The following is a 27,308-nucleotide window of genomic DNA, read 5'->3' on the forward strand; positions in this document are numbered from 1 at the left end:
AATTCTATACTGATTAAGTCTATCATATCAGTTTGGTCAATCTGTATAAATGAGAAGTTGGTAATTATTCAGTAATGTTTTCAGTGCATGGTACAATAAACGAGAGGATGAAAAAAATGAATAAATGGAAGTTCATTACAGAGTCGCTATTGCCCAAGTCTGTTCACTGGAATTCAAAACAGTAGTGAAATCAGAAATATTATTTAAGGGAAGATCTTACCAACATAATCACATAATCAGCTCAGCAGCAACCATTTCAGATCAATCTTATAGACACCACTAGACATATTTGGAAGGAAAGGGTCAATGAAATGTATTCCATTCGAATAAAACAGTTACTGAACTAAACGCCTAATGCAATGATGAGGGTTGGAAGGAATGATCATCTTTCACTAACATGAGTTTTAAAACATTTATTTATTATCTCCAACCACTAACTTTCATTTTCCTCTGCCATGGGCAATGCGTATTATTTGTTTAATGTTTCTCCTTTTGTTTACATGTGTTTTTATAAAACACTACTCATGTAATGTATTCCTGTGTGTATGTATTTTTGATTTATAAAAATGGAATAGGGTTACAGATTTCATTTTGTTTCTTACTTTCTTCACTTAGCCTTGCTTTTTAGGATCTACCTGTGTATAGGTAGTCTACTGCTTCCAGTGGCTGCTCAGAACTCCTGCAGTAATGAGCACTAGACTGCCTCTAACTTGCCATGACACCATGCTGAGATGAATGTCCTCTTTTGCATCCCTGTTTGGCTCTTTGTGAGAATTTCTTTGGGGCATATAATCTGGAGTAGGACTGATATGTCCCTGCACTAGATGTGCATAAACTGAGTCTGAGTCATCAGTGCAGACTGGCTGCCCCTGTCTCCCCTCCCTCCAGCAGTGCCTGAAAGTTTCTACATGGCCACATCTCCATTGACAACTGGTATTATCCCAGCGTTTAATATTAGCCTGTGTAACAGATACAAAACAATATCCCATTGTTGTTCTAATATGTTTTCCTCTGATTACTGAGGAATTTGACCGCTTTTTAATATGCTTGTTGGCCATGTGGGTTTCCTCTTCAGTATACTTCCTGTTCAGGTTCTTTGTCCATTCTTTTCTGGAGGTTCCTGTCTTTTATGTTGTTACTTTGCAGAAGTTCTTTATATATTTTAGATAGTTGTTTCTTGGTTTTAAACATTGCAAATGCATTCTCCCAAATGTCCCATGTCTGTTAAATTTATCCATGTCACTCTTGGTTGAAGAGAAATTCTTAATTTTGAGATAATCAAAAATTTTTTTTGTAACGTTTACGATTTTTGCATTTTGGTTTAAAATAACAAAGGTAACTTTCTGTATTTTGATGTGTCAGCTTTATATTTATGGTTTTACTTTTCACATACTGGTCCTTATCTAGAATCCACTTTCACTCATATGTGGTATTAGATAGAGATCCAGTATAATTTTTGTTAATATAGTAAGTCAGTTTTTCTAATACCATCTATTAAACAAACACACCTTTCCTGAGTGATGTGTGCTGTCATCTTTAGTGTGTGAGTATATGTTTGAAACAAAGATATAAAACTGCTATTGTTTACAGATAATATAATAATCTACCTAGAAAAAGCAATACAATCCTTCCTCCCTTCTTTCATTCATTCGTTCCTTCCTTCCCTCCTCCCCTTTTCCCTTCCTCCCTTCTGCTTTCTCTATCTACCTACCTACCTACCTTCTTATCTATCATCTATCTAGATATGTGTGTGTGTCTCCAGATCTTTGCACCTTTTATTTCTATTGTTATCTTTATTTCTTATATATCTTAATATCTGGTAGATTTATTCCTTTGAGAGTCAACTCAGCCATTTGTGGACCTTTATTCTTCCCTATAACTTTTATAATAAGTGTATAGATACATCAAAATAATTTTGATTGGGATTCCAATAAATTTATAGATTAATTTGGGAAAATTGATATTAGGTTTTCCCATCTAAGGTCTCAGAATTTTCTATGTACCATATTAGATTTAAAAATTAATACTTTGGGGAAGATGGCGGAAGAGTAAGACGCGGAGATCACGTTCCTCCCCACAGATACACCAGAAATACATCTACGCGTGGAACAACTCCTACAGAGCATCTACTGAACGCTGGCAGAAGACCTCAGACCTCCCAAAAGGCAAGAAACCCCCCACGTACCTGGGTAGGGCAAAAGAAAAAACTAAACAGAGACAAAAGGATAGGGACGGGTCCTGCACCAGCGGGAGAGAGCTGTGAAGGAGGAAAAGTGTCCACACACTAGGAAGCCCCTTCGCGGGTGGAGACTTCGGGAGGCGGAGTGGGGGAGCTTGGGAGCCGCGGAGGAGAGCACAGCAACAGGGGTGCGGAGGGCAAAGCGGACAGATTCCAGCGCAGAGGATCGGGCCGACCGGAACTTACCAGCCGAGAGGCTTGTCTGCTCGCCCGCCGGGGCGGGCGGGACTGGGAGCTGAGGCTCCGGCTTTTGTCGGAGCGCCGGGAGAGGACTGAGGTTGGCGGCGTGAACACAGCCTGCGGGGCGTTGGTGCACCGCGGCTGGCCGGGAGAGAGTCCGGGGAGAAGTCTGGAACTGCCGAAGAGGCAAGAGACTTTTACGTCCCTCTTTGTTTCCTGGTGCACGAGGAGAGGGGATTAAGAACGCTGCTTGAGAGAGCTCCAGGGACGGGCGCGAGCCGCGGCTAGGGGTGCGGAGCCCAGAGACGGACGTGGCTAGGGCCGCCCAGAGCGGCTAGGGCCGCTGCTGCCGCCACCGGGAGGCCTGTGTGCGAACACAGGTCACTGGCCACGCGCCCTTCCGGGGAGCCTGTGCAGCCCGCCACTGCTGGGGTCCCGGGATCCAGGGACAACTCCCCCGGGAGAACGCACAGGCGCGCCTCAGGCTGCAACGTCTCGCCGGCCTCTGCAGCCGCAGGCCCACCCCACACTCCGGGCCCCTCCCTACCCCCGGGCCTGAGTGAGCCAGAGCCTCCGAATCAGCGGCTCCTTTAACGCCGTCCTGTCTGAGCAAAGAACAGACGCCCTCCGGCGACCTACACGCACAGGCGGGGCTAAATCCAAAGCTGAGCCCCTGGGAGCTGTGAGAACAAAGAAGAGAAAGGGAAATCTCTCCCAGCAGCCTCAGAAGCAGCGGATTAAAGCTCCACAATCAACTTGATATACCCTGCATCTGTGGAATACCTGAATAGACAACCAATCATCCCAAATTAAGGAGCCCTGTGGATGAAAGGCTCTTGGGGCTGCAGCCAGGAGTCAGTGCTGTGCCTCTGAGGTGGGAGAGCCAACTTCAGGACACTGATCCACAAGAGACCTCCCAGCTGCACATAATATCAAACAGCAAAAATTTCCGAGAGATCTCCATCTCAACGCCAGCACCCAGCTTCACTCAACGACCAGCAAGCTACAGTGCTGGACATCCTATGCCAAACAACTAGCAAGACAGGAACACAACCCCACCCATTAGCAGAGAGGGGGCCCAAAATCATAATAAGTCTACAGACACCCCAAAACACACCACCAGACGTGGACCTGCACACCAGAAAGACAAGATCTAGCCTCATCCACCAGAACACAGGCACTAGTACCCTCCACCAGGAAGCCTACACAACCCACTGAACCAACCTTAGCCACTGGGGACAGACACAAAAAACAACAGGAACTACGAACCTTCAGCCTGCAAAAAAGGAGACCCCAAACACAGTAAGATAAGCAAAATGAAAAGACAGAAAAACACACCGCAGATGAAGGAGCAAGATAAAAACCCATCAGACCTAACAAATGAAGAGGAAATAGGCAGTCTACCTGAAAAAGAATTCAGAATAATGATAGTAAGGTTGATCCGAAATCTTGGAGATAGAATGGACAATAGAATGGACAAAATGCAAGAATCAGTTAACAAGGACCTAGAAGAACTAAAGATGAAACAAGCAACGATGAACAACACAATAAATGAAATTAAAAGTACTCTAGATGGGATCAATAGCAGAATAACTGAGGCAGAAGAACGGATAAGTGACCTGGAAGATAAAATAGTGGAAATAACTACTGCAGAGCAGAATAAAGAAAAAAGAATGAAAAGAACTGAGGACAGTCTCAGAGACCTCTGGGACAACATTAAACGTACCAACATTCGAATTATAGGGGTTCCAGAAGAAGAAGAGAAAAAGAAAGGGACTGAGAAAATATTTGAAGAGATTATAGTTGAAAACTTCCCTGATATGGGAAAGGAAATAGTTAATCAAGTCCAGGAAGCACAGAGAGTCCCATACAGGATAAATCCAAGGAGAAATACGCCAAGACACATATTAATCAAACTGTCAAAAATTAAATACAAAGAAAACATATTAAAAGCAGCAAGGGAAAAACAACAAATAACACACAAGGGAATCCCCATAAGGTTAACAGCTGATCTTTCAGCAGAAACTCTGCAAGCCAGAAGGGAGTGGCAGGACATATTGAAAGTGTTGAAGGAGAAAAACCTGCAACCAAGATTACTCTACCCAGCAAGGATCTCATTCAGATTTGATGGAGAAATTAAAACCTTTAGAGACAAGCAAAAGCTGAGAGAGTTCAGCACCACCAAACCAGCTCTACAACAACTGCTAAAGGAACTTCTCTAGGCAAGAAACACAAAAGAAGGAAAAGACCTACAATAACAAACCCAAAACAATTAAGAAAATGGGAATGGGAACACACATATCGATAATTACCTTAAATGTAAATGGACTAAATGCTCCCACCAAAAGACACAGATTGGCTGAATGGATACAAAATTTACAAGCAGCTCATGCAGTTCAATGTCAGAAAAACAAACAACCCAATCCAATAAATAGACCTAAATAGACCTAAATAGACATTTCTCCAAAGAAGATATACAGATTGCCAACAAATATATGAAAGAATCTGCAACATCATTAATCATTAGAGAAATGCAAATCACCACTACAATTAGATATCATCTCACACTGGTCAGAATGGGCATCATCAAAATATCTAGAAACAAAAAATGCTGGAGAGGGTGTGGAGAAAAGGGAACCCTCTTGCACTGTTGGTGGGAATGTAAATTGATACAGCCACTATGGAGAACAGTATGGAGGTTTCTTAAAAAACTAAATATAGAACTACCATAGGACCCAACAATCCCACTACTGGGCATATACCCTAAGAAAACCATAATTCAGAAAGAGTCATGTACCAAAATGTTCATTGCAGCTCTATTTACAATAGGCCGGAGATGGAAAAAACCTAAGTGTCCATCATCAGATGAATGGGTAAAGAAGATGTGGCACATATATACAATGGAATATTACTCAGCCATAAAAGAAACAAAATTGAGTTATTTGTAGTGAGGTCGATGGACCTAGAGTGTGTCATACAGAGTGAAGTAAATCAGAAAGAGAAAAAGAAATACTGTATGCTAACACATATATGTGGACTCTAAGGGGGAAAAAAAAAAAAAAAGGTCATGAAGAACCTAGGAGCAAGACAGTAATAAAGACACAGACCTACTAAAGAATGGACTTGAGGATATGGGGAGGGGGGAGGGTAAGCTGGGACGAAATGAGAGAGTGGCATGGACATATATACACTACCAAACGTAAAATAGATAGCTAGTGGGAAGCAGCCGCATAGCACAGGGAGATCAGCTCGTTGGTTTGACTAACTAGAGGGGTGGGATAGGGAGGGTTGGAGGGAGGGAGACGCAAGAGGGAAGAGATATGGGAACATATGTATATGTATAACTGATTCACTTTGTTATAAAGCAGAAACTAACACACCATTGTAAAGCAATTATACTCCAATAAAGATGTTAAAAAATAAAAAAAATAAAAAAATAAAAATAAAAAAAATAAAAAAAAAAAATTAATACTTTCACTGTAAAGGACATGGGTATTCTTGGTTAATTCCCAGGCAGTTCATAAGTTTTGATGCAACTATACTATTTTAAAAATTATATTTTAAACCCCATTATTAATGATGTAGAAAAATGCTACTGATTTTTATAAGTTGATTGTGTTCCTGGCAACTCTTACTAGTTAACTTCTTTATTTTTCTTATATAATTGTTCTCAACCTTGAGAACTATATTAAACAACAGTGGTGACATGACATGGAACATCACTGTCTTTTTCCTGATCTTAAAAGGGTCAAGACACACACACACACACACACACACACACACACACACACACACACACACCCCCATGTATTTAACAAACGGTTGGGTTGTTAGATAGCATTTTATTTACAGTTTTTGTATTTATATCCATACTTGAAATGGCTTTATTTCTTTTTTCCTTTACTTCCCTCTACTCTGGAATCAAGATCACAGTAGCCTCATAAAATGAGCTGGATGGTTATTACGTTTTCTGGGATAATTTGCATAAGAAATTAATTCCTTACCTCTTGAAAATCTGGTAGAATTCACCTGTAAAATAATATGGCCTTGGATATTTGGGGGGCTGGGAAGATTTACTACTTAAATTTCTTTAAGGCTTATAAGTCTTCTGGTGTCAATTTTGATGTTTTATATTTTTCTAGATATTTATCCACTTCATCTCAGTTTTAAAACTTATTAGCTCATGGTTATCTATAATAATCTTTAATTAAATTAAAAAATTTCTATGTCTACAGTTACCCTATTATATTCTATATGTTAGGTAGCAGAGTGAATCAACAAACAATCAAAAAATAATTTTGCGTCAGGTTTTTTTTGGGGGGGTTTATAAAATTAAATGACAAAGGAACAATAAGGCAGTAGATTAAACAGATAGTCTTACAGAGACTGTCTTGCTAGTCACTGCAGAAAACAAAGAAAATCCAGTTGCAACATATAAAAGCTAAATCTGGTTCTAAATCAAATGCATATCTAAGAATTGAATTTTAGATTCACATAATTAAAGCATAAAGACCTATCTAAAGCTGAAACTTGACACTGAGACTTAACTGTATTCTAAACAGTATTAATCTGTTAGTAAATGCATGCTATCTGCTTATTGGTTCTTTTTAGAACTATGTTTTCATGCACAAACCTATTTTGGAGTTTGAAACAAGATTTTATTGCAAACACTCACAACTGAAGAATAGAAAGAAATACTTGATTACTAAGCTATTAGGGTTATAATGGTCTTAATAGCTTGCTTTACCCTCTCCTTGCATACCTAAAAGCAGAAGCAATTGCTTTAAGCCTAGATAAACCAATTCCCAATCCATAATTCTACCCTGGGGATCTGGGAGGAAGGAAATAGTGAGATTTAAACCAGAGAGGATATCTCTTAGATGAATAATAGTTACCTAGTATCTAATTTCAATATTGTCCCATGGGTATTAGAACGTAGAGAATTCTTTCTCTAACGGGTTTAGGACAAAGCAGCTCAGAAACTTATGAAAAAGGGATGTGGAATGAACTGTGAGGAGAGAATTTTGTTTTCTCCAGAATTCTTCTATTTAAGAATACTGCATTTCTCTCTCTCCTTCTAGACCATACCAAGAACATTTCCAAGCCCTTTCTCTTGTTGCCTCAAAAATCTGCTTCTGATATTGAAAAAATTCTCCAAATAGAGTTGCATATATTTCAGTGGACAATTAGAAAATCACATTGCTATTTCTTCTGTAGTGTCTATACTGGCTTCTTCTCTTCACGATTAAATTGAAATTATAGCTATTACCCAGTGAAAGATTTAATTATTTTAAATAAAGGTAACATAGTTGTTTTAAATGTTTATTTTGGGGGCTTACATTATTCTCTTACTTGATTGCTTCCTGGGTGTATAATACAGTGGATTATTTTCCATTCCCACTAGCACCATCCTAGTCTTAGCTCTCATTGCTCTCCACGTGGGCTATTGCAATAGACTTTGACCTCTTCCTCTACTCGGGGGCTTGCATCCTGCTGGTGGAACAGACTTTTGAAACCATCATGCTCTTACTGTCATCCTCGATTTCAAATCTTCCAAGGTTCCTCCTGGCATAACACATTCAGTGTAAACTTTACTTGACCCCTAAGGACTTTCAAACCTTGATCCGACCCTCCTCCATGATTTCTTTGGGCTTCTAGAAACAAATTCTTGGCTCCAGCAGCACAGTTTACAGCCCCGGCACATTAGTAGCTGGTATGACCTCTGAACCTTTGTTGCTCCTTTCACCATAACATGAAAGCATTTCATCCTCCTGCTTCCTCTTCATGTCCCAGCCATCCTCACTCAAGCCCAATGTCTGTTTCCTGAGTTCTCCAGCTCAGAGTCTATGAAGTCGTCTATGAATTTCTATGACACTTACCATCAGTACCCTCCTGTTTAATGTAGTAAATGATGTATACAAATTTACTTGTGAAAATCGATTTGCATATAAATTGTAAACTGCTAGACAAACGGAATGGGGTTATTACCAATTAACACTTAATTGTTTCAAACATGCCATAACATATTCTCAATTAGCATCCAAGCATCTGGAACTTAGGGACTATACCTAATGCTTCTTTTACATTTCCTGTAGTTCCTAACTCAGCATTAAATGATAAATATTTAATAAATATTTATTGGCTGATTATTTAAGCAATGGGAAAAATGTGTTGGTCACAAGAAGGAAGAAAAGAAATGTCAGGAAGTGAGGGTGGGGGTGGGAAATTCATTCATTCATTCAACAAATATTGACTGACCATCTGCTATGTGCCAAACACTATTGTAGACCCTAGGATCACAGCAGTGAATACGTGAAACCAAAATCCCTGTCAGAAAGTTTACATTGTAGTGGGGAGAGACTAGTAATTAGTAAGAGAGTATGTCTGAAGGTGATAAATGCTAAGGAAAGGAGAAAGACAGGAAAGAAAGTTAAGAGGTATGTATGGATGGGGAGGGGATTGCTAATTTAGAGGAGGAAGTGAGAGAAGGCTTCCCTGAGTTTGTGACAATTAAGGATTACAATGAGGAAGTAAACTGTAAGGACATCTTGATGATCTCAAACAGAGGGATCAGTCATTCATTTGTTCATTCATTCATCATTCATTCATTCAATATGGAGCACCTCCTATGTGCCAGGAATTATTCTAGGCCCCAGGGATACTGTGAGAAACAAGACAAAATCTCTGATCTCCAGGAACACATCCCACTGAAATGCAAATAATCAAGGTGAATACAGCCTAAACTCTCTCCAGGCCCAAATTACTGACCACCTACCACATGTCAGATGCTAGCCTTGGAGGACATACACATGAATAAGTATGCCACATCCTCAAAAAGATCACAGTTTGGTGGAAGATAAACATGCTGACTTGGGCTTTTCCTGCTGCTTGAATTTCTGCTGAAACTCTAATACGATGATATTAGAGTTATTCCCCATCCCATTCTTTTTCCAGAAGAATTACTTCTTCTAGAAAGTAATCCATCTCTGCTGCTCTAGCCATCACCACTCAGCACACTTGGCTCCCACCCTTCCTTTTACCTGGCTCTGTAGGACTAGAGAAATCTAAGGGAAAAAGGTCACTACTAGGAAGTTGCAGAGGGAAACTGTTGTCTGTAACTTGAAAATGCATCCAGAATTGATTAATTTCTTACTACCTTCACTGCCACCATGCTGGTCCAAGCCACCGTCATCTCTCACAATACCTCCTGACAGACGTGCCTGATGCTACCCTGTGCCTCAACAGTTCATTCCCATCACTGCAGCCTGAGTGATCCTTTCACAGCACAGCAGAATCATAGAACTCGTCTGCTTAAAGCACTGCAACAACTCTTGATTTCACTCAGAGTAAAAATGCAAAGTGTTTCAATGGCCTTCAAGGCCATATGTGATTTGCATCTGTTACCACTCAGTCCTCTCCTCCTCCTGTGCGCTCCGTGTTTATCCTACCCCAGCCCACTGGCTTCCTTGCCAAGCACACCCCTGCCACAGGGCCTTGGCCCGGTAGTTCCCTCTGCCTTCACTCCTCTTTTCGCAGGACAGGAAGAGTCTCTGGGTCACTCTCTCACGTCCTTCAGGTCTTAGTTCAAGTCTCACCATCGCAGTGAGGGGATCCTGACCATCCACCCCTGTATTTCTGATCCCCTTGCTTTGCACTTCTTTTTTCCACAGTACTGATCACCTGCTAACGTTCTAGATATTTTACTTATTAATTTCCGTTGATTGTCTGTCTCTCTTTGATCAAAAGTAAGCTCCATGAGGGCTGAGATCTTTGTCTGTTGCTTCACCGGTATAGTCCCAACACATAAAATAGCGCCTGCAATGCTCGATAATGATCTGTTGGCTGAGCGTTGACTGAGGCTGTATGTTTATTCATGCGGGTTCCTAACTGAAGTGTGAGCTCCAGCTCCTGCGTGGCTCACGCTTGTGTCTCCAGAGCCTAGAGCGGTCTGAAGACAGTAACAGGCCCTCAATGATGGGGGTAAATGAAGGGATTTCTCTGCTTTACTCTAGCCTTATTTAGAGTAGGATTCATGGCCAACTCTTTGTGTTTTCTATAATACCTTACTCAGAACTGGCTCTCAATAAAGGTTTATGCAATGAGCAAATCCCCAGTTTCAGAGATAAGGGAGACTGTGAAGCTCCAAGAGATAAGGACGTCTTATCCATCCAGTGTCCCGGCCAACAGGTGGCAGGGCAGGCACCCACATACAAGACATCTCTTGCAGTATATATACTTTTTCCATCTCAATATTTTAAGATGCTGCCAAAGACTTCCAAAAATTCTTATGTTATGCAGTTTGCTTAAACTTCGTTTTTGAGCAAGGTATTTTTTCAGTACAATATACCCTAAATGCACATTTTTACCTATCACAAAAGAGACTTTTTCCTTAAAAAGTGAGAATCTAATAAAGGATGTAATACAGTCAAAGCAAAACCACACCCCACTGTGCTCTCTGCCTCAGCGTGCTGCGTCCCGCCCTGCAGACAGAACGGTCTGCGCCTGGTCCCACGGCACCAGGAACATGCCGGGTGGAGGGCTGGAGAGATTAGTAGTGCACATCCGAGACAGGTCTTTTTCTGAAACAAATTTTTAAAAAGGGCAGATTATGATTGATGAACCCAGCATTAAGGTAATGCTATCAGACATACTTTCTATTTCTGCCCTTCGTGAGGAGGTCAGATTATAATCACGTTAGAACTGAACACAGTGCTTTATTAATGTTTCATGACTGAGTCGCTCGCAATCAGCCTAGCTTCGTGTGGATAAATTAAACCAGTTCTTGATGTATGAACTCAAGGCACTGAGAATTTATTGAAATGTCTACTAAAAGTGTCTCTATCGCCTTTCCAGGTTTGCTAATGAAACCAAATTTTGAATTTCACAGTTCTTCAGTGAAACACAAACCTTGTCACCATATTTACAAAATACAAACAACTCTAACCAATTATATATATTGTTGTGTATAAATAAAAAAAACAACGGACTAAAAGAAGTACATCATTAAAAATTCAAAGTATTGTTTCATTTTAAAAAATACGAAAAGTTAATGAGGTTGTCAGCACATAAAGGCGTCTACAAATACATCAAATGCCTTTTTAATTGCTGGCATGGGATAATGAAGCTGATCATTTATAATCAATGATACCATCCCTTTTTATAACATTATTTTTGTCTTCTTTGCCTTGAATTTCTTAATGACAGCTTGAGAGAAGAAGGAGGGAATGCTCCTTTGTACGGATACAGAATACTAATCCACACAAGAGCCGAAGGCTTTTTTACCACTGTGAATGTCGTTTCTTTGGGCTATATGACATTTTCATTTTATACTTTAGGCTCATTACAAAGAACTCCATCAAATAACTGAAGATAATCCCAGTCCAAATTATAAATATACTAGAGCGCATGTTCTCTAAACCCATTCCATTTCATGAGCACTAAATCCTGCATGAGCTACCCAGCCAATATAAAGTTAGAAACTTTCAATGCTACAAAATAATACTAAAAGGTGGATGTTGTATTCATGGAATTTATGGAAAGCTTATGAAAATTTAAAGACTTCTATATTTTATATTATCACCCAGTTAATTATAGAAATATTCATCAAGTAAATATTTCTTCAGCAAGAAAAGAAGATAGGTAGATAATTGGTTACATTTTCCAGTTTTAACACAGATGGCTGACCTTATTTCTTCATAACATCAGTATGCTCATTTCCCATCAGTATGACGGGAAAATGGACCAGAGGTTGGAGCAAAGGAAACCATACATAGGGTGCTGTGAAGGAAAACTTCAAGTTAAAGAAAAGTACAGGAGACACTGAGACAGGAGAGCAGCTGTAGACACACGCAGCTACATTTTGTAACGTGACTTTTGATAGCTCTGATGCTTTAACACTCTTCCCAGAGGTAACACCTTGGGTCTGCCCTTTAGCTCAATTCTGATGCACCAAGAATGGCAGCTATATACATAGAATCTTTTGATACACGTGGTAGCTTTCCCTTTCTATTCTGTAGAGTCCCTTCAAGGAAAACCCAGGGAAAGAAGACAAAGAATAACCACTTCTCAAGCCACCTGTTACGTGCTGGCTAGGCACTTGCTACATAGGGCCAGTTTAACCTGTCATTGCTTCCTGGTGTCCCAGGGAACCAAGACTGGGGCAGTTTGATTTTCCCAAATAAGCGGAATTTTGTGTAAAACCTTTCATTCCATGGAGTAAAGGTTTAGTTCACAAATCTTACCAAATTCATAATGCCTATAAGATACCAAGGATTTGGTTTTGAATAGAGAAAAAAAGTGCCTTGCTTCTTTCATTTCTTCATGAAGCCAAGTTGGAACTTACTACTTACAATAAAAATGTACCATTCATTTCTGAAAATGTTTTATGACATTTTCAGAAATGCACAAGTGTTTATCTCTCATACTTTAGTTATAAAAACTTATTCTTTTGAACAGATGAAAGCAAATCTTTGAGGAACAGTTACTTCACCATATCATATGCAATCCTTATAGTTCCTAGTACACTGAACACAAAGGTCGATGAATATGTGTTTACAGTGATACTAAATAGTGAGCTTTATTTTGAAGAAGCACTGTATTCTGACTTAAAGTTTGCTCAGCAGTGCTTCAGCTCTTAGAAAGACAAAATATAAGAGATAAGAGGTACATAGACAGAAGTCAGTTCTTGAACTGGTAATGTTAGGACCAGGAGTAAATTATTTATTATATTATATTTATGTGCAATAGAAGTACTCTGAGCAACTATAAATACACAAAAAATAATTTATTACTCAAAATTTGCCTTTGTGTATTTTATTCTCTCTTAAAATAAGAGGGAAAAATCTATTTTAGAGTTTAAATTGTTTTTACAGTGTTATTATCCTTTCTCAGGCTGTATCTTTCAATGAATAATCTGCTAATTCTCTTAAAACCCAAATGATATGAGACCATTTTGTGAGAATCAGGTATTTCTAAGGAAAAGGGATTTCTAAAAACTCTTATGTGGTGATCACATGAATAATAAGACAGGCCAGAGTGTCACTGATTAAATCTGAATCATAAGTCTGAGTCAAATTAGGTGTTTGGAGGTCATCCATGCTTAGATACAGATAGTTTGCAAATAACACACAGGTTGTATTTCAAAGTGCTTTCTAATTTGGTGTTTGGAACATATATTGCAGTAGAAACAGTATTAGTCTAATCTGGATTGATTCTCAAGTCGATCTATAAAGCCATATTTTGTTTAAAATATAGGTGAACTTTTAAAGTCTGTAAATGGGTATAGGGAACATGACATTCAGAGTGCCAACTTGTGATGCCAGGCACGGTGAGGAAGAAAAGGCACTTGGGTCCAGACCTGGGGTCAGTCACTTTGCCTTTCTGCGTCTCAGTCTGCTTATTCAAATAAAGGTCTGCTCCGGGTCTCAAATCCTGTGTGTGACTATAAAGTTTAACATGTAAAATAATGCCATTTCCTCCATTTTGTAGAGTTGGAAGATAGCCTTCTTCCAACACCCGATGGGTGGTGGGACTTGGGACTTCCTCAGCTCTAAAACCGAGCTTTTACTGGCTGGGAAAGGAAGTCTTATGGGGTGAGGACTTTAGGGATAAAGAGTTAGAAACAGGATCACAGAAAGTCAGGTCTGCTGAGCTGCTGAGGCTGGAACATGCTGCTGGTTTGGGGTCAATTCCCTCTTATCTCTGTCTTTTCTTCTGCTGGCCCCAAGGTACTTGCTGCTAGTTAGAAGACATGTTTCCTTCCCTCCTTCTTTCCCTCTCCCTCTCCATAGCTCCTCAAGTCACTACTCACTCGAGCCTGGAGACCGTGGGTTGGAACACTCCACTCTGATAAGTAGGTGATCTTTGACAAAGTAACTTACCTCACTGAGTTTCAGTATAATTCTCATTTCAGAAGACTTTTTGAGGATTAAAAGAATATTGCACCTGAAGCTCTAGCACAGTATTTGACAAATAATAAACAGTCAATAGATGGCATAGGTTATAAGCACTACTGCCATTATTTTATCTTGGTCAGCCGTCATATTGGGATGACTCAGGACCACCACTGGGATACGGGGTACGGTGACTAAGATTAGGGTATCCAACCTCCTGTGCAGCAGTTGTCAGCTGTAAGTCTTGGAATGAGGAAAGCAGAGAAAAAACTTGTAAGCAACTACACCCTGGAAGAAAGGAGAGTGTCCTAGCCCCATCATGTAGCTCTTTATACGTAAAAAGATGTATAAACTGGGTGCTGTCTAGAGTAACATTCCACTTACTAAGGGAGGGTTTTGTCACTTCATGTTTGAGTGCCAACTCCCAGATCTGGAATTGATCTAACAATGGCCAATGAAACCTGAGGTAGAAGACAGTCACTCTCCTCCAAAGCTATAAAGTTTACACTTCCCCTAGGGCCTCTGTTAGCACTCGACTGACTCTTGTTTATCATAAGGCCTTGATAAGTCTGACTGTCTGATTTTGTAGACTAGAGATTATAAGAAAAATTCGAATCACTATGGCCATTAAAGGAAAGTGTGATGATAGCAACAATCTAAAGAAGAAAATAGAAAAAGAATAGATATGGAATTATATCACTTCACAGAATAATGGGTACTTACGATAATAAAGAGAAGTTTCATCCTTTGTATGAGAGGGTAGAAAACCAAATAGTAATACGTTTTAGAACAACAACCACAACAGGGTTCAAAAAAAGTTCTCACTTAGCTATAAAAATCTAGAAACTTAATTTATTTGGTAAGTTTATTTAGCTGGACTGCATTAGTACCCAACATACTAGATGAATGAAGCAGTGATTTTTCTGCAGGTTTAGTCAAGACTGTACGGTCCTGCTCGTCCAGTTTATATCAGTAATAACTATCTGATCATTTCTCAGGCATAATAATCATCTTTCCCTACATTAAAAAAGTTCTGTGCATGACGCTGACCTGGGGATTTGTGTTTAGAAACACAACTGCTTTTTCTTTTTCAATTAGGCATATCATTAATAAAATTACTAATTCTGGGGCGTTTAAACTTTTTCACTAATGAGGAACACAGAAGTTGTATCTATAATGAATCATTACCTGATGTTTATTAAAATATATCTAAAAATGTTTTAGCATCCAATAAACATGGGAAGAGATTCTCAACATCATCAGTCACCAGGGAAATGCAAATTAAAATTGTAATGAGATATTACTTCACATCCACAATAATGGCTATAATAAAAAAAAACAGACAGTAACAAGTGTTGGTGAAGATGTGGAGGAACTGGAACAGTCATACATTGCTATTGGGAATGTAAGATACACAGTCACTTTGCAAAAGAGTTAATTTCTTAAAAAGCTAGATATAAATTTACTACATGACTCAGAAATTCTATCACTAGGTATATACCCCAAAGCAAGGAAAACACATGTCCATATAGAGACTTCTATGTGAACATTCACAGTAGAATTATTCATAACACCCAAAAAGTGGAAACAACTCAAAAGTTCATCAACTGATGAATGGATAAACAAAATGTGGTATATCCATACAGTGGACTATCATTATGTAAAAAGAGGAACAAAAACTGATATACGCTACAACATGGATGAATCTCAAAAACTATGCTAAGTGAAAGACATCAAACACAAAAGAACACATATTGTATGGGTCTATTTAAGAAAAATGTCCTGAAGAGGCAAACCTATGGAGAGAGAAGGCAGACTAATGATTGTCTGGGGCTGGAGGTGGGCACAGGAGAATTCTGGGGCAAAAGAAATGTTCTAAAATTAGATTTTGGTGATGGTCACACAACTCTGTACATTTGCTAAAAATAATTAAAATTGTACAAGTGAATTTTATCACAAATAATGATTTTTTAAAAACACTCATAAGGTAGTCCCACTTTACAGATGAGAAATATGAGAACCAGAGATGCTCCATAATTTACTCAGGGCAATGAAGCTAGTAAATGGCAAAGCTCAGATTCAAGAGCCAGGAAACTTTTAAACCCCAAGTATTCTTTCCAATAAAACCACCTGGCATTTATTAATTGTTAGCAGCCACATAAAAACCTGTGTTTAATCAGAGCAAGAGAAAATTCGGTCCAACAATTTTTGCTACTTTGCCTGCCTGAGTGAAGGATTCATTTCGTTACACTAGTTTGGACCTAACTAGACAACATGCTAAAATCATTAAGATTATTACCCCATGTGATTCATTCAATCATTCATAACAGCAAATATCTGGTGACTAACTACTCTTGCAGGCACAGTTCTTGGCTCTAGAAATATACAGTGAAATGATGTGACTGAGAGACACATCTCAGACACAACTCAGTATGTAGTGGGTTCCAGGGTTGAGCTTGTGGATCTGGTATCCTTACACTGATATCATAGCCAGTATTCAAGTATGTAAGGGTATTGTGGTAATAATAAACAACCAGTTCTAAAAATAAGTATAGACTTTAAAAGTAGGCATCACTAAAATATAAATCCTTCACATTAAAAAGATAAATTGAAGAGATAATCTGTTGTTAAAGAAGATGGTGTGAGATTACGCCATATACCTGAAAGTGCCAATTTCCAGATTGAGAAGTGAGAGAAATCCTATATAAAATTTACGTACTACATGATATTACCTCAGGGGGAGACTAGATTACAGATTATCTATACGGTAACTTTAAACATAGGTCTACTGTCTCAGTACCAGCTTTCTAAAATAAAGTGTATTAAAAGTAAAATATTTCTTGGAGACAGAAAAATAGCTCTAAAATTGAAGGGAGCATGTGACTGACAGTGACAAAAAGAGACATAAAATCAGGGGTAGAAGAAGGAACCACATATTGTATGATCCTGTTTATGCGAAATAAACAGGATAGGCAAATCTTTAGAGACGGAAAGCAGATTAGTGGTTGCCTAGGGCTGGTTGGGGGAATGGGGAAAATGGGCAGGGGGAGATGCTAAAGGGTATTGGGTTTCTTAATGGGGTAATGAAAATGTTCATAAGTGACTGTGGTGATGGTTGCACAACTCTGTGAATAGACTAAAACCCACTGATTTTTTTCCTTTACTTTAAATGGTTGACTTGTATGGTATGGGAATTGTATCTGTGTGATATATGTGAATTATACAGCTCTTACTAAAGAAGAGACTGAGGGATATGTGAGGTCCACTGCAATATGTGGACCTTATTTGGATTCTAATTCAAATAAATAAGCTGTCAAAATGATATAAAACATATTTATGGGACAGCTGGAAAAACTGGGAGTGAAACAGGGTTAAAAACATATTTGGGGTCATAGGCTTTATTGATATAATTCCTCAATTGGCCAAGAACAATAGTACACTAGAGACGTTTGGTAAAGTGGTTCATTTCCATATACCGTAAGCCCATTGAGATTAAAATCTCCTTAAATATGGATAAAATATATTAAGATCTATAAAATAACCACATGCAAACATTCTATTTACACATTTTCTATTTGAACACCCAGACATCTGTCATACAGATTCAAAAAGTAATGACATTTTCTATCTAAGAATGTTTACAAGATGGGTGTTCTCTTAGTCAAGTATATTACATTTTAAGGTATGTTTCACAGCTTATAATTTCCTACATACAAATATGTTCTAAATGTATATTATTTTGTTTTGAGTATTTTGAGTGAAAAAAGAGTGCAGATTTAGCCAATAGACAAAAATAAGGAATGGGCATCAATTTCGACCATTTTAGAATACATTAGTCAACAGATGCTCATCTGATTGTCTTCTCCTAAGGGAGCAAATATAACTGAATTACCATTCCTTTATTAGTCCTCATGAAAGGAAAATCCACTCTACAATAAAGAACTGCTGTCAAAAGACAACAGTAAAATGCTTTCTTTCTCAAAAATTTAGCCTTGTATTTATAGATGTTAAAAGACAATTTGTTAGTAGCTGAAAACTAAACTACAGAATATATTTTACTTCCTCGTGACTGCTCAAGCAAAAACAAAATCGCTCTTACCATCCTGTTGATCCGTACAAAGTCTTCAGGTTTTTTTGCCCAAGGGGGAAGATCAACATCATTTACCACCACTTCATCTTCTCTGACTCCAAGATTATATCCATTACTGTTGACGAACATCTCCGGTAGGTAATAGAACTCTGGAATTAGTTCCTGCCAGGAATAAAAATGTAGCATATTAAACCATTTTAAAAATCAGTTGAATGAAAGTATTAATTTATAACAACTGTAAACAGAATTAATTTCTTTACTTAAATTCAATATTTTATTACTTAGTTCCATTCTTTATTTAATTTTCTTTAGATAGGAGTCTAGGAAAAGAAGGCAAACATTTTTCTTGAACAATATGCTTGATAATTTATGTTTATAAGATTTTCAATCTTATCTTGCCACAAATTAGTTAAGAGAAATGGGTTACAGAATCAACAATATTCCCAATAGTATTAGTGAACAAATATATAAGGCTATACCTACAAGTCTGTGCTGTTCAACAAACTTTTCCAAATGCTATTAATAAAATATCCAAATTCAAAAAAGGTGTTGCCAGTATTGGTTAAAAATCATGTAATGTCTTCTACTTTTCTTTTTGACTCCACTGGCAATTACAATACATGATTTTTATGAAGAGACTCATTGTTTTGTTTTATAATTTGGCAAAATAAATTGTTTTTATACCTATCACTAAATACAATAAGAGATGATATGCAACATAATAAGTTTACATATTTAATGCATGCCACTTGAATACTAAGTTCTTAACTTGAATGCAAAGATAACTTGTGTTACTTGTATGTAAGTATGGCATTAACAACTGGGTTCAAGGCAAACTTGTGTTTGATGCACATCTAATATGTGGTTTATGTAACTTTAGGTTAAATATGATACAGGAATGAATTGATTTTATGATCTTAAAAGTTTTAATTTGTTGCCCTTTTTAAAAAAAAACACAACAAATTGAGGAAATGAAAACAAAAAACACAGTAGTTTTATGTTTACCATCAATACTATGAAAAATACTGATCTTTTCAAATATCAAGATGAGGGTTAAATTAACTTTATTTGTGAAAAGCATAAGAACATTTGTTTGTGTAACATGTCTGACATGGATGGCATAGTACCCGAAATTTTAATCTCACTTTGGAATACACAGTGATAAACAGAAAAGCTAAAAAATAAACAACCATGCCCACCAAAAAAATAAAACACCAGACACTGAGGTCTTCAAATAAACTGGATTCTTCAGCCCAAGAAAAGCATACACAAAAGTGTTCCCTTTATCAAATTACCAATGGCATTTTTCATAGAACTAGAACAAAACATTTTACAATTTGTATGGAAACACAAAAGACCATGAATAGCCAAAGCAATCTGGAGGAAGAAAAACAGAGCTGGAGGAATCAGGCTCCCTGACTTCAGAATATACTACAAAGCTACAGTAATCAAGACAGTATGGTACTGGCACAAAAACAGAAATATAGATCAGTGGAACAGGAGAGAAAGCCCAGAGATAAACCCATGCACCTATGGTCAAGTAATCTATGAAAAGGAGGTAAGAATATATAATGGAGAAAAGACAGCCTCTTCAATAAGTGGTGACGGGAAAACTGGGCAGCTACATGTAAAAGAATGAAATTAGAACACTCCCTAACACCATATACAAAAATAAACTCAAAATGGATTAAAGACCTAAATGTAAGGCCAGACACTATAAAACTCTTAGAGGAAAGCATAGGTAGAACACTCTTTGACATAAATTGCAGCAAGATCTTTTTTGACCCACCTCCTAGAGTAATGAAAAAAACCCAGAAAACAAATGGGACCTAATTAAACTTAAAAGCTTTTGCACAGCAAAGGGAACCATAAACAAGATGAAAAGACAACCCTTAGAATGGGAGAAAATATTTGCATATGAAGCAACTGACAAAGGATTAATCTCCAAAATAGTAAAAACAGCTCATGCAGCTCAATTTCAATAAAACAAACAACCGAATCCAAAAATGGGCAGAAGACCTAAACAGACATTTTTCCAAAGAAGACATACAGATGGCCAACAAACGCATGAAAAGACGCTCAACATCACTAATCATTAGAGAAATGCAAATCAAAACTACAACGAGGTATCACCTCACACAGGTCAGAATGGCTATCATCAAAAAATCTACAAAGAATAAATGCTGGAGAGGGTGGAGAAAAGGCAACCCTCTTGAACTGTTGGTGGGAATGTAAATTGATACAGCCACTATGGAGAACAGTATGGAGGGTGCTTAAAAAACTAAAAATACCATATGATCCAGCAATCCCACTACTGGGCATATACCCAGAGAAAACTGTAATTCAAAAAGACACATGCATCCCAATGTTCACTGCAGCACTATTTACAACAGCCAGGACATGGAAGCAACCTAAATGTCCATCAACAGGTGAATGGATAAAGAAGATGTGGCACATATGTACAATGGAATATTACTCAGCCATAAAAAGAAGTGAAACTGGGTAATTGGTAGAGACGTGGATGGACCTAGAGAGTGTCATACAGAATGAAGTAAGTCAGAAAGAGAAAAACAAATAACACATATATGTGGAATCTAGCAAAACGGTATAGATGATCTTATTTGCAAAGCAGAAATAGAGACAAAGATGTAGAGAACCAATGTATGGATACCCAGGGGGAAAGGGCAGGGGGTGGGAGGAATTGGGAGATTGGGATTGACATAAATACACTATTGATATTATGCATAAAATAGAGAACAAATGGGGAACTCTACTTAATGCACTGTGGTGACCTAAATGGGAAGGAAGTCCAAAAGAGAGGGGATGTATGTATATGTATAGCTGATTCATTTTGCTGTACAGTAGAAACTAACACAACATTGTAAAGCAACTATACTCCAATAAAAATTAATTTTAAAAAAGTGTTCTCGTTATGGGTTCTCCTGCTAAAACCAACATTTATCTGCTATAGCATAAGTGTTTATCTTAGCAATCCTCTGTGAGAATCTGATCATTATCCGTTCTTATGATAACAAATGTGAACCATAGAAAAATATAATCATGTTTATTTTCTCCAGCATTATGGGAGTTTGAACAGATTTGTGTAAATGAATTTTCTGGATAAGCAGAGCTTAGTTTTTTAAGAATCATAATTTTTCTTCTATTTAAACCATTTAAATAGAAATCTCTCTAAAACCCATTATATAATTCCCTGATATTTATTTATTCATGTAGTAAAGTTTGAGTACCAGGCATTGTGATGGGTACTAAGAAAACAAATAATGAACAATCATGGCCTTACCTTTAAGTAATTCATAGTCTGGTCTATGGGGAAAATGTATAAACAGATGGTTATAATGCACAACAATAATAGCTGTGAAAGTATAAACAGAGCACAAGGGAGCAGAGAGGACAGAGCAGGGAACTCTGGGCAAGTCAGAAAACACTTCACTGGAGATCAGACATTGAGTTCAACCATCGCAAGATAAAGGTGGGGAAAGGGGCAGGGGGACTGGCAGAGAGTATTATCAAGGAGTGGTACGAACCGGGTATGAGTGGAGTGTAGGATATATTGAGGGACAGATCAAGATGGGGCGGAATGAGATGGGGGGAGGTGTATGGAGTCAGATGACAAAGGAAGTTTTATGCCAATCTAAGCTCTTTGGATTTTGTCTTATTGGCAATAATTTTAAAAAAAAAAGAGCTATTGACATGATTATGTTTATTTTAAAGCAAGACATTGGGTGTCAAAGTAAAGAATGAACTGGAGAGGGGAGAGACTAGGAATATGTGTGGGTGGGGAGGGGGAGAGGGGGAACCAGCAGCAGCAAGGAGAACGGGAGGGAAGAGGGACGGGAAGCTGCGGCTGTGTTGAGTAAGGGGACATATTGTGGGACTGTACCAGGGAGGGCCATCTGCAACACACGTGAGGATGAGTAAACAAAGATGTCGACCCGGGGATGCAAAAAGGAGAGGGAATTAGATGGCTCATACGGAGAGGCAAATATATATTAATAATAAACTACGTACAAGACATCAAGGGCACAAGGAACTGTGGGAAAGGAGAACTACAGTGAAATTAATATGTTAATGAAATTTTTCAGTGACTTGAATGTGAGGGGGCAATTAAGAAGGGGCTAAAAGAAAAACTAATAGGTAAACAAACATTCTTATTTGCAGATAATGATACAGCTTAGGTGGTGGATAAACCAGGGGCTAAAGGGTGCTTCAGCAACATCTATCAGCAATGACTATCATGAGTTTGACTTCTGGGCTGGGCAAGCATGACAGTGTATATACCATGTTGCACTGAGGGGCCAATTTGGTAAAGGTGTGTGGTCACTGATTAGAAGGTAGAAGTAAAGTATCATTGCTATTCTCATTTATTTGTACTCAATCAGAAATGTGTAACTGTTACAGACTGAATATTCTATTCCTCCAAAATTCAAATGTTGAAACCCTATCCTCTAATGTGATGATATTAGGAGGTAGGGTGTTTGGAAGGTAATTAGGATTAGACGAGGTCATGAGGGTGGATCCCTAGTGAACGGATTAGTGTCCTGGTGAGAGTCCTGAGAGAGCTTGCTTCCTCTCTTTGCCATGTGAGGACATACAAGAACACGTCCTTCTGTGAGCCAGGAGGCAGGCTCTCACAAGACACAGAACCTATGTGGGCACCTTGATCTTGGACTTCCAGCCTCCAGAACTGTGAGGAACCCATTTCTGTCGTTTATAAGCTACCTAGTTTATGGTAAAACACAGTAGCCTGAGCTGACCAAGACAATAACCACACAATTTTCTTTTGATCTTGTTCTCATTGCTTGGGAAAATGTGGGAAATTAGTATAAGATGTAGAGAAGATAAAGCAGATTGCTATTTGCACATTATCCATTTTATATATGACAATGAGTATCAATAGCATCCCAAATGGTCCAAAATGGGGAGAGGAATGCAAGTTCATGCAGTTGCTCCATGGAGAGGGTGATTTATGTGTAATAAGCTCACATAAGTCAGGGATTTCCCAGCTGTCTTTTGTCAGTTATTTGTGTCCATGTTCTATCTCTAGAACTAGCCTATGTAAGCTTCCTTGAGGACTGAGAGGGATATACATCCACATGGATATAGCAACATGGATTTATTTTTCATTTAGACAGCCCAAAGAGTTTCGGTTTATCTTCAAGTGTCTCGGTGCTCTAATGTTTTTCATATATATTGTTTCCCATTCTTTCCTGTGGTATAGGGGCATATAAAATACGTGGTTATTATTAACCTACTTGCCACTGTAATACTATTTCACTGAATGTCATTAAATTAGAATCGCAAAGGCATAAGAAGCCTAGGATTTTATATTAATAACAGTTTGGGCAAAGCAGACTTTGAGCCTAATTTTGTAGGTTTATATTTTGCTAAATTCCCCACAGCTCTTGGTGCTATACTTTGTATGCAGCAGGTACTCATTAAATATTAAACTATTGAAGATATGAGATAAAATCATTTTAATATCACTAGAAATCTTCTGGGGACTATGGAGATGGTTGCAAGAATGCTTCAAGATAGGAAAAGAGCCAATAAAGTACTTTATTAAATAAAAGAAAAAGGATGCACCCAGAAATAAAATTTGTACCTTTCGAGAGGAAACTTTTGCAGCTTAAAAAATGTTATCTTGCTTATTCTAGTTTTGTTAGAAGGTTCAAAGGTGTAAAAGAGTTCAATTTAAATTTAGAAAAAGTTGGTTTTAACGTTGCCAGCAAAATTGTACCCAAACTGAGGAAGTGAAGGAAGCAAGTCCTTTTCATTTTAACTTAAGCTCTCCAGAAAGAAGGGGCTGAAAGCCTGCTACCACCAAGGAGAACAAAGCGAGGCTGAGGAACCTCTCCTCTGAGGGTTATTTAGAACAGCGGGAGGGGGGTGGGGACCTTGAAGGCTTGAATCACAGCCAATCATGAAAAAGTAGGATTACCAGGGCCTTCGGGATGATCCTAAGTGAGACATTTTCTCCACTCTGGTCCTCATGTGGCCGACCAGAATGTGGTCATAAATTAGGGTGTTAGCTAAGATGTTGGTGTAAGCCGCTGGAGGCCTGACGTCTGACGGGAAGAAGAAACTCCCCCAGATTTACTCTAATAATATTTTTTTGTTTTTTTAGGATGCAGATTAAAAAAAAAGACACATTTTAAAGCAATATGAAGAAATTCCTGAAGTACAGCATATTTGCAAAGCCCCTCGAAGCTTCAAAAGACCAGAGCTGTAAGTGACTAAAGCAGTCTGAACCCTGAAGTCTTGAGCTGGGGAAGTTTAAGTTTTTTGGGTTTTTGTGTTTTTGTTTTTTTTTTTCCTTGAAGGGGAAGGAAAAGAGAGTAAAATCACAGAAAGTCTAGGGAGAAGTTGCTGAAACAGCAGAGTGGGTGCAAGTTTTTATGCCTTAATTTTATTGCTTTAAAATCTTGTTTCAAATGGCATTTTAAATTTAAAGTTAGTATGTAAATATAGGGCATTCATATATAATTAATATGCACATTTATATTACTTAAAAGATTTGCTTATTCTAAAAAATTTAATGAGTTGAGAGAGTTTCACCTCTGAGATTCAAATGTTATGTACAAGAAGATGACAATTACAGTATCTGGGCTCCAAGACAAGGAAACAGCTGAAATGTCACATCTGGCCATTCAATCTTAAAACAGCAGGAATTACTTATTTGTATCTTACTGTGTCATGACACTGTTCTAAGTACTTTACACCTTTTTCTTAATCTTCACAAAAGCTTCCTAAGGTATGTATCCTCATTCTTCCAGAAATCCCATCAATAAGGGATCTCACTTGCTCACCACTCAGTGGTAAGAATGGTGCCTGACGTATAAAAAAGGTACTCAATACATATTTGTGGAATGAAAAATGAACAGATCATTACTATATATGTATCATATCCTGAACTTCAGGCATGGAATAGTGGTAAAAGGTTTTCAAACAGTATTAGTTAAAGCAGAGTTACCGCAGGGCTACCAGTTAGTCGTAGTGAAGGGGGAGGCTGTCAGGCTGGCAGTTCTGGGACCATCCCTTCTACCGGGGAAGGGCAGCTTTCTGTGCATTGGAATCAAATGGTTCTGAGTTGAAATACAGACTTCTCACCAGCTTGGGCAAGTTTCTTAAACTTTAAGAAAAAAACAGTTTCTGGATATGCAAAATTGTGATGATGACAGCAACTAAATCACAGTGTGGATGTGAGGATTAAATGGGGGTCATGTGTGTGAAACAACACATTTCATAGCTTTATGCAAAATACTTTTTGAAGTTATTATTTACTCTATCAACAGAGTTTACTCAGTATCAAAGTACATCCCATAATCAGTAAAAAAAAAAAAAAAAAAGCTCTGTCACTTTGGATATTTGTGTTTGAATGAACACCTATATAGACACTTCAGACAATTTAAGTGTTTTTTATCAAACATATGGACTAGTTTACATGCTACCTAGGCTAATCAGATATATTTTTATAAGTTTTTTGCACTTCAGATTTTGTTTTTTCCAAATGCACAGTCAGACTGAACTGGATGTATAAACCAAACTGAAACTTAACAATTTTTTTTAAAATTGGTAACTTACAGAGTTTTCTCAACGATCCCCATAATAGTCCCTCTCCTCCTGCATGCTGTCTGGCATTTCCACTTCACTGCTCCTCCCATAGAGAGGTGGAGTCTATTTCCCTTCTCTCTGAATATGGGCTGGCTTAGTTCAACACACAGAATGTGACAAAATGACATTTCAGGGCTTGCAGAGATGCCTAAGTCTTAAGAGGCTTGGCAGCCTCCATGGTTGTTCCCTTAGAAGTCACCATCACATGAAACTGTGTGGCTGCCTTGCTGGAAAGATCGTGTGGACAGACAGACAGGCCTGGACAGTCCCCGACCGCTCCATCAGTTCCATCAGACGAGGCGCAAAACATGGGAGTGAAGCCATCTTGCTTCTCTGACCCAGCCAAGCCCCTCCAGCTGTCACTGGAGCACAGAGGTGAGTGGTCCCCTCTGAGCCTTAAGTCCCATTGCATGATTGTCAACAAATAATACTTGATGCTGTTTTAAGATGAGGTTTGGGTGATTTGTTACACAGTGATAGATAACTGAAACAGAAATTAATGCCTGGGAGTGGAGTCCTGAAGTAATAAAAACTTAAAACACGTGGCCTTGGCTTTGGGACAGGGCAGTAGGCAGAGGCTGGAAGGATGGTGAGGACACTGCTGGTGGAAGATCAGTAAGGACGGTGCTATTGGAAGCAGGAGGAAATCAATGCGTGATACGTAGTGTGGGATAAACTAAGAAGACTAGTTCCTGCAATCATTTCAAAGACAGAAAACGTACCGAATGAACTTGTGCTTCTGGTTATAGATATTTCCAGGCAGAATGCTGAAAGTGACCACTGGTTTCTTTCAAAGGTATATGGATAAGGTATTATGAGCCAAGGAAGAAACTGCTCAGAGTTAAAGCAGTATTTAGAGAGACATAGGGGCCTAGGACAATCTTGTCAGATTCTCAAAATTAAAAAAGGTTCAGACAAAGATCAGTTCTAAGGTGCTGTAAGTAAAATATGGCCATAGGGCAAAGGGTGCCTGTAAAATCTTTTATAAGTGCTCAGAAAAATTTAAGATAGAGGTTTGCAGACTCACTCCGCCACACGAAGGGATTCCAAAAATCTTATGAGCATTATAAAGGGCATCCTAATCACAGCCTGAAGCAAGGAGGATCCTGTCTTGAAAGAACTTGTGAGAAAGAGTTTTTTCTGACAGTGAACTATATTTTGATACATAGAAAATCCACAAATTTTTTAAGTTGCTGCACCAACTTGGGCAAAGGAGGCCTTGGCCCCCACTTTCTATGATCAGGAAGCATATGGAGAAAGCTACTCAAGGACTGCT

The 27,308-nt window shown here is 38.4% G+C and overlaps 1 protein-coding gene across 7 annotated transcripts in view; it reads right to left on the reverse strand.

Annotated features, from left to right (window-relative positions):
• Positions 1-27,308, reverse strand: part of NBEA (neurobeachin) — a 630,249-nt gene that overhangs the window by 42,538 nt on the left and 560,403 nt on the right. For all 7 annotated transcript variants that reach the window (XM_067713386.1, XM_067713385.1, XM_067713382.1 and 4 more), the window contains one exon: positions 18,410-18,562. In XM_067713386.1, the coding sequence (XP_067569487.1) occupies positions 18,410-18,562 (153 nt within the window). The remainder of the gene's footprint in view (positions 1-18,409; positions 18,563-27,308) is intronic.

The sequence above is a fragment of the Pseudorca crassidens genome, chromosome 18 (assembly GCF_039906515.1).
Source record: "Pseudorca crassidens isolate mPseCra1 chromosome 18, mPseCra1.hap1, whole genome shotgun sequence".
Lineage (NCBI taxonomy): Eukaryota > Metazoa > Chordata > Mammalia > Artiodactyla > Delphinidae > Pseudorca > Pseudorca crassidens.